The sequence below is a fragment of the Mytilus edulis genome, chromosome 6, assembly GCF_963676685.1.
Source record: "Mytilus edulis chromosome 6, xbMytEdul2.2, whole genome shotgun sequence".
In the NCBI taxonomy this organism is placed as follows: domain Eukaryota; kingdom Metazoa; phylum Mollusca; class Bivalvia; order Mytilida; family Mytilidae; genus Mytilus; species Mytilus edulis.
In genome coordinates, this window is record NC_092349.1 from 62173912 (window position 1) to 62183055 (window position 9144).

General features: G+C 34.2%; 1 protein-coding gene across 1 annotated transcript; it reads right to left on the reverse strand.

Moving 5' to 3' along the window:
• LOC139528044 (uncharacterized) lies at positions 1–2743 on the reverse strand. The gene is made up of 3 exons (XM_071323827.1): positions 2215–2743; positions 1461–1653; positions 1–847 (listed from the first exon to the last, which is right to left on the reverse strand). The coding sequence occupies exons 1-3, from the start codon at positions 2692–2694 to the stop codon at positions 93–95; spliced, it is 1428 nt and encodes a 475-aa protein (XP_071179928.1). The 5' UTR covers positions 2695–2743; the 3' UTR covers positions 1–92.
• Between the last annotated feature and the right edge of the window lie 6401 nt (positions 2744–9144).

Consider the following 9144-nt stretch of genomic DNA (forward strand, 5'->3'; position numbering starts at 1 on the left):
TATAGATGTTTGCTTGTTTAATTGAAACAATATATAACAATTAACAGATAAAGTAACAAGAAATTTACAACAAAAACATTTTGTATATGAAGCTATACCTTTGCAGGGTTGTTCACATATGGGTGAACATTGTAATTTATATTAACAGTTACATTGTTACAGTTATTAAGAAATGGCATTCTCATATCTGGTTGTGGTAGGTTTAAAAAATTTTGATTTGTCTTCAATGTCTTGGGTTTCATTATATTTGTATTTGAGGGACCATTACCAATTTCTGTAAGAATTTCATCCAATTGGTTATTAGGCAAAATGTCATTCATTACAGTTTCATTCTGTGAGTTTGATAAAAGCTCTAAATCAAAATTTGCATCACTCAATTCAACAGGAATATTTTCCACCCCTTCATTGGCTTCAACTGTAATTGTACTTTGAGACAAGCAAAGAAAATCTATATTAGATATACATGATTTCTTTCCACATGTTTTTGAGCTTAAAATTTCCGACATATGCCGTTTCTTTTTTTCACAAGTTTTTCCAGAGTAAGTTTTTAGAGATGTTTCTGACTTGTGTCCCGTAACTGTCATTATATGTCTGCTTGGAATATCCGCTTCGTCAAGAAGATGAACAGTTGTTGCTCGGCAGGAATGATTGGTATATATGTGAGAAAGATTTGCCATTTTGCTAATTTCATTCATGAATTGGCCAAGTCTATTATGACCTAGAGGTATATTGTCATAATACACTCCTTCTTTAGGGTATGATCTTGCTTGTTGAAATAATTTTACACATTTAGGATTCAACCTCCTGATATACTTCACAAAAGACTTCACTGGACATCTTTCACCATCTGAAAAAGCATGTTAAACATTTTTAAATAAAAATACTCCAGATAAAAGTCTTCTGCAGTCAAATAAGTTTTTTTCTTTATATGATCATAGAGTTTATACAATAATTTCTATTTTGTTTTTCGTATATTATCCCATGCATATATTCATTGATATTTGACATATACATTGTACAACGTATTTACCAACTATAAATATCACATTTTCCTATTAATGTTTGATTGTAATATGAAAAAATGGCAAAATAATATTATAAAAATGTCTGCCACTGTGGTTCAAAACACTTGATAAAAAAAAAATATGGGATATGTAGCTATATTGGTTGATATTTTTTTACTCACTATAAATGGTTATTAATTATGACATGAATGATTTATATTTGTATGAGTTTTAATCAGGTCAATAAATAGTGTGGTTCTGATAACTTAATAAAAAAGGTAGGTCAGTCCATTTGTTTTATTTTAATTTTTAAAAATGCAATAGTTTTATGTAGATTGCATCTTTAATATGCATAACATAACTTCTTATAAGTATATATTAAATCAATGCAAAAAAAAATTAAAGGGTAGTTACTTGGTAGGTCAATATGTACATGTATATATAGATAACAGTTACCTGTAATTTCATACATTCGTCCATCTGAGGATAATTCACTGTCTGACTGGTGGTTTTTTGTTTGCTCATCAATTACTTTGTAGACATACAATTTGTCATCTGCACCACGCTTAACTGCAAAATGCTTTCTTGTAAGACTTGACAGGTTTTCCCTCCCTCTACGACCAAAGTGCAGCATGATGTCAACAAATACCTAAAACAGAAGAAATTTTAATTGAAGTGGACAGTATGCACACAATTAGATAGATACTAAAAACAAACAGAATTTTCAATATTATATGCAAATAATTAGCCATTTTCACTATGAACAGAAGATAAATATTTTACTGACATTGAATAATAGTTGTATTTAATTTTGTTATACATCTAATTGTCACATTGACGTGCTGTTCTTATTATAGATTGTTATAGATGATTGTGAAAATTTTCGTCTATAATATTAATATGCATGCGCAATATTAAGCATGTACAAATGTACATGGATAGGTCCATATATACGCATGGAACACCTATATATAGTATGATTTTTTTTTGTATACAACCTCCTTTGTAGCGAAGTCATCCTTTAAAATTCACAATATGTTTATTTTTACACTGATAAGGCTTTATGCATGGAATTAAAAAAATGTGTCATACATTGAAGACCTGTTGGTGACCTTCTGCTGTTGTTTTTTATTTGGTCGGGTTGTTGTCTCTTTGACACATTCCCATTCTCAATTTTATTAATTTTACATGTATGTGGTATAAAAATTACCTTATACTGCAAAAGCTGTGCATCCTCCAGATTTTTACAAAAATATGAGTACATCTTCTCAATATCACTCTCTTCTATGGAAGGGTGATGTTCTATAGCAGCTAGCCCAAGGCGCTTGAGTTCCTTTGTCATACCCTTGAAGGATTTACAGGACTTTTTGAATATTTCTTCATTGCAAATGTCTATGTCCCTACATTTCTGTAAGTGTCTGTTTAGACCTTGTCTATAGGCTTGCATTGTTGTTTTTTTATAATGTTTACCCTCTTTGTTTCTCATTTCCAAATAAAACGATGCCAATGAATCGTCCATTTGCTCTATAGTGTACTGTTCGAATTCTATCGGCTTACTTTTCTCGGTCAAATATTCCCTGAATAGTTTAACTGCTGTGGTGTTCTGCCTTTTTGTGTTTTTTGTTTCAATATTTTCCATTATAATATCCCTATCGTCTTGTCCCAGGGACGCGAATCTACCTTCAGCCATCTGTTCCGCCACGATCGTCTGCAACTACTGCAACAGTCTAGACAGGAAGTCGTTTTGATTGGCCGAGAAGAACATGTGACGATAATTGGGTTTTTTTTAAATGTATTTTTAGTAACATGCTGTATGCTCTGTGCAATATGCTGTTTCTGACCTACGAAACGCTAAATATAGCATAATTAGCGTGCAGCCTGAGTAAATACAAATGAACATGTGATCAAGTCTTAACGAATCACAAATTGCTAAAATAATACGATTAATAATATTAAAGAATACAGAAATGATGGATCCTAATCCCGACCATCATACATATATGTATTTTAAAATCTCTTCCTGTGAGTAATTTCTCTTTTTGTTTAGAGAATGAATAATGGGTTAAGGTGACTTAGTATATACAATGTGGTACAACCAACCAATATATTTAAAACCATAAGTAAAATATCACTTTACCTGTATCATACTATGTATCATTTGTATATCTTTTTTGCATGTCATTCTCTGTACCTTAGATTATTTTGGTTTTCAAAGCATAAAGTATTGTATTATATATGAAGAGTGTGAATCATGTTTGTACACTAAAAGTTACCATTTTAGTATACTTTTGTTTAGCTTTTACTGGGGCCTCAGTGACTGAGTGGTCTAAGTAGTCAAACTACTGTATCACTAGCTGTCAACACTGAGGTTGTGAGTTCAAATCCTGCATGAAATGGGTGCACTAGACTCCAATCTTAATTGATTAGGATTTTTAGTTTTCCTACCACATGTTAATGGTTCTCTGTGGGCACTCTTGCTTCCTCAACCAATTAAAACCAAAATAGCACTTTAGTGCAGAAAGAGGACCTGGGCACCAATAAATCAATCATTAAAAGCAGAGCGAAAGATACTAGAGGAACAGTCAAACTCATAAATCAATATTATTGCTAAAAATGAAAAAGACAGAAAAACAAATAATAGTACACCATAAACAACATAGAAAACTTAAGACTGAGCAACACGAACCCCACCAAAAAACTGGGGGTGATCTCGGGAAAGGTAAGCAGATCCTCCTCCACATGTGGCACCAGTTGTGTTGTTCATGTTATTACGAATTCGGTAAATAGTCTAATTCGGTAGGTTACATTCATGAAACAGGAAGGGGATTGTAGCTTTTTTTCAATCTTCCTTTTTTTTTAAATACATCTATTATGCCAGTAATAATACAAATCTAAGATATTAACAATTTTATTTTATTATGCATTTCTGCACCAATTAAAAAAGATTATTAGTACATATAAAACGATAATTTCTAAAGAAAATGAAAAAAATAATTATCAGCTGATTTCAAAATGAATTGCATAGTAAAATAAATATAACACTATTGAAATAATGTTCAAAAATGACCACTCAAGCAAAAGGTTCTTTTCAATTTGCTTACTAAATCCTTATTGTTTATAATCAATAAACTCATCATCGATACCAGGATTGATTTTTTTTATTTACGCCAGATGCACGTTTCTATAGCTTTATCAAGGTATAAGGATTTAAATATTACATATAACATCCATTTGTGTTGTTGGGTCTAAACATTAAAAATGTAAAAAGTCAAAATATTATTGAAATGAATTATAATGTGTCACTTTCAGGGTTTGTATGTTTGCTTTATATAGTTCCAACTAATTCCAAAATCTACATTTGACCAGAAGGAGTGAAGTATAGGTGTAATACCAATGATTTTTCCCTATTAGTCTTATAAATTTGCACTTTTCAAAAGATTAAGCAGTATTTATCAGTGGCGTAGCCAGGGTTGAAATGATGTGGATGCCTTCGGCGAGCGGAGCGAGGCGAATTTTTATTTAGACTATTTTATGCAGATTTTTTTTTCAGACATTGTTCCTATAAGCACATGTACTCCCCTAGAATCCGACACTGGTTAGATTTTTGTTTAATTTCAAAATACCCACCAATTCATATAATTATTTTCAAACAAAATTTTAATGTTTTCTCGAAATTCTCGAAATTGAATGCAATTCATAATTTATTTATTTGATGTAAAGGTTTCCCACCAATCTTATTTTTGACATCTCATAAACGGCCCCATCACAGCGGCACTTCTGTATAAAGGAATTGAAGTGATCCCCTTTCCTAGTATTTCTCCAAAAACGGCCCCATCACAGCGGCACTTCGGAATACAGAAACTGAAGTGATTCCATTAACGCGTCGCAGGGGACATCATCAACATTCCTGGTGTCCGTCCATCCGGTCTTGTTTGCACTCTCATGTGTACAATTCTTGCCAGATTTTTATATCATCAGCAATGACAATTTCGAAAATAAGTCCTAAGCTTTGACCTTTTGAAATATAAATTATAACGGAAATATTATTGCATTTTCTCTAAAGCTTTTATTTCTCCATTAAAAATAAAAGGAAAAGGAAAAACATTATTTTTTATTTGTTATTGCCCTTGTTCCTTGGTTACATAAAATATGTGCAATACAGGGGACATAGGAACTTTGTTCTTTTATTGAAAATAAAATTAATATGTGGACCTAGATAGAAACTGGTATTACTGATAAGCCTAGGAATGATCACACTCTATTACAGATTAGTTTTTTTTCCACGTCGTCTTTCATGTCACAGGAAACGATATCAGGATATAGTGGTTTAGTTGTCAGTTATGTTGTTAGTCAGTTGTAGAAGTTATCGCTCCGCTAGACTCAATTCCAGATGAAACATGTCCGAGGATCTGTGCATCGTCCTCTGCACTTGCCGTAGCCGACGACGTAATCTTTTTACGAAAAAAAAGCGAGAACACTTTTCTGCGATTTATCCATCTTGTTTTATTACATGAACTAAATTATCCTTAATAAAAGAATACCCATACTTCATCGGAATATAATTGGATGTTATCCTCATATCCTAACCCTTGTCACATACGGATACCTCAGAGTTTAACTGCTGCGAACATATCTTTTTTTATATTTTTTTTCCTATCAAAATGATGTGGATGCTTGAGCATCTGAGCATACATGCAAGCTACGCCACTGTTTATCTTTGTTTCAAATAAAGAAATACTTGGCATGAGTAAAGTTTTATCCTGTCCAGCACTATAGACAAAATTTCACATAACATTTCATTGCATATAAGAAAATAATCATCATTGGAAGTCAACATTTTTTTTATCTGTGTAAAAGCTTTAGTAACCATGTAACCTCAAGTTTCCAAAATATTCCATAGAAACAACAAATAAAAAAATTATGTTGCTTTGAAACTCCTAAGATATATGTTTATGACCCAGACATTTTTTACTGAAATGATATGTAGGATTAGTTTCCTACAACTGTCAAATTCAAGGGAATATTTTTTTTTACCCTTTTTGTATGCAACCCAACGTGACGTACTATTATTTGGTGGTATTACACCTATATAATGTTCTTATGGTGGATGATTTGATGGTTCACTGGACATTGTTATAGCACTTAATACTGTCAATAAATATATAAAAAATGGAATGTTTGTTGAAAACTGGACGGATAAGTCACAATATTTCTAATTACATAATAATATTCTATAATAAAAACTAGAGGCTCTCAAGAACCTGTATCGCTCACCTGATTCTACTTGGGTTTTTGAAATCATATAAAAAAATATAAAATTTGGCTAAAAGTGACAACACAACCTCATTTATAAGGAAAGGAACATGTTTAATTTCATTCAAAAGTCCCCCACTGGCGGCCATCTTGGATGACGGATCGGCTACAAAGTAACAACACTTGGTCACCACCTCATAAGGAACATTCATGCCATGTTTGGTTTTATTCCATTCAGTGGTTCTCTAAAAGAAGTCATTTGTATGCATTTCCCATAGGGTCCTATGTTAAACTAAGTCCCCCGCTGGCGGCCATCTTGGATGATGGATCGGCTACAAAGTAACAACACTTGGTCAGCACCTCATAAGGAACATTCATGCAATGTTTGGTTTTATTCCATTCAGTGGTTCTCTAAAAGAAGTCATTTGTATGCATTTCCCATAGGGTCCTATGTTAAACTAAGTCCCCTGCTGGCAGCAATCTTGGATAATGGATCGGCTACAAATTAACAACACTTGGTCAGCACTACATTAGGAACATTCATGCCATGTTTGATTTCATTCCATTCAGTGGTTCTCTAAAAGAAGTCATTTGTATGCATTTCCCATAGGGTCCTATGTTAAACTAAGTCCCACGCTGGCGGCCATCTTGGATGATGGATCAGCTACAAAGTAACAACACTTGGTCAGCACCACATAAGGAACATTCATGCCATGTTTGGTTTCATTCCATTCAGTGGTTCACTAGAAGAAGTGATTTGTATGCATTTCCAATAGGGTCCTATGTTAAACTAAGTCCCCCCCTGGCGGCCTTCTTGGATAATGGATCAGCTACAAAGTAACAACACTTGGTCAGCACTCCATAAGGAACATTCATGCTATGTTTGGTTTCATTCAATTTAGTGGTTCTCTAGAAGAAGTCATTTGTATGCATTTCCCATAGGGTCCTATGTTAAACTAAGTCCCCCGCTGGCGGCCATCTTGGATGATGGATCGGCTACAAAGTAACAACACTTGGTCAGCATCCCATAAGGAACATTCATGCTATGTTTGGTTTTATTCCATTCAGTGGTTCTCTAAAAGAAGTCATTTGTATGCATTTCCCATAGGGTCCTATGTTAAACTAAGTCCCCGCTGGTGGCCATCTTGGATAATGGATCGGCTACAAAGTAACAACACTTGGTCAGCATCCCATAAGGAACATTCATGCTATGTTTGGTTTTATTCCATTCAGTGGTTCTCTAAAAGAAGTTATTTGTATGCATTTCCCATAGGGTCCTATGTTAAACTAAGTCCCCCACTGACGGCCATCTTGGATGATGGATCGGCTACAAAGTAACAACACTTGGTCAGCATTCCATAGGAACATTCATGCTATGTTTGGTTTTATTCCATTCAGTGGTTCTCTAAAAGAAGTCATTTGTATGCATTTCCCATAGGGTCCTATGTTAAACTAAGTCCCCTGCTGGCGGCCATCTTTGATGATGGATTGGCTACAAAGTAACAACACTTGGTCAGCACCACATAAGGAACATTCATGCCATGTTTGGTTTCATTCCATTCAGTGGTTCACTAGAAGAAGTCATTTGTATGCATTTCCAACAGGGTCCTATGTTTAACTAAGTCCCCGCTGGTGGCCATCTCGGATAATGGATCGGCTACAAAGTAACAACACTTGGTCACCACTCCATAAGGAACATTCATGCTATGTTTGGTTTCATTCCATTTAGTGGTTCTCTAGAAGAAGTCATTTGTATGCATTTCCCATAGGGTCCTATGTTAAACTAAGTCCCCCGCTGGCGGCCATCTTGGATGATGGATCGGCTACAAAGTAACAACACTTGGTCAGCACCCCATAAGGATAATTCATGCTATGTTTGGTTTTATTCCATTCAGTGGTTCTCTAAAAGAAGTCATTTGTATGCATTTCCCATAGGGTCCTATGTTAAACTAAGTCCCCGGCTGGCGGCCATCTTGGATGATGGATCGGCAACAAAGTAACAACACTTGGTCAGCACCTCATAAGGAACATTCATGCCATGTTTGGTTTCATTCCATTCAATGGTTCTCTAAAAGAAGTCATTTGTACGCATTTCCCATAGCGTCCTATGTTAAACTAAGTCCCCCGCTGGCGGCCATCTTGGATGATGGATTGGCTACAAAGTAACAACACTTGGTCATCACCTCATAAGGAACATTCATGCCATGTTTGGTTCCATTCCATTCAGTGGTTCTCTAGAAGAAGTTCAAAATGTAAATTGTTAACGACGACGACGACGGACGACGACGACGGACGACGACGGACGACGGACGCCAAGTGGTGAGAAAAGCTCACTTGGCCCTTCGGGCCAGGTGAGCTAAAAAATTAATAAATTAAAAAATCTAAGCCTGTTTCTTATACTTTAAAGCTTCTTGCTGGCAAAATACTTATTTCAGTAATCATTTGTAAATTTCGGATAAATTATCTTATTTCTTATATACTATCTACTTATATTTAAAGTATCATTTAATAAAGAATCCAACAAAATTAACCGTTGTCCTAATATCAATGGTTAGCAAGTGAGTTAAGAGGTTATTTTATTGAAATTTACTATGTAAACTGGTTCAACTCACTCGCAAACTGAATAGAGGCCCAAATTCAAATTATGCATAAAAAAATTCTGAAAAAAGTAACTTTCATGGACTTTTCTTCCCATTAATGGACTCCAAAAGATTTATTATCAATAAGGAGAGTTTCATATGAATCAATTTTTAACAAGATGTAAAACTATTTCAAATCATTTATTCAACAAAATTGACTTAATATTGTCTTACAAAAACAAAATTTTTAAACTCTTGTTTATTTAAAGCTCAACATGTTATTTAGACACCTCCCATTGTTGAAGACT

What these genes read in the sequence shown, in the direction of transcription:
- LOC139528044 (XM_071323827.1), bottom strand. Translation starts at nt 2,694, where the DNA reads ATGGCTGAAGGTAGATTCGCGTCCCTGGGACAAGACGATAGGGATATT. An exon ending in CACAGCTTTTGCAGTATAAG is followed by an intron (nt 1,654 to 2,214) that starts GTAATTTTTATA and finishes CTTCTGTTTTAG; the next exon opens with GTATTTGTTGACATCATGCT. An exon ending in ACGAATGTATGAAATTACAG is followed by an intron (nt 848 to 1,460) that starts GTAACTGTTATC and finishes ATGCTTTTTCAG; the next exon opens with ATGGTGAAAGATGTCCAGTG.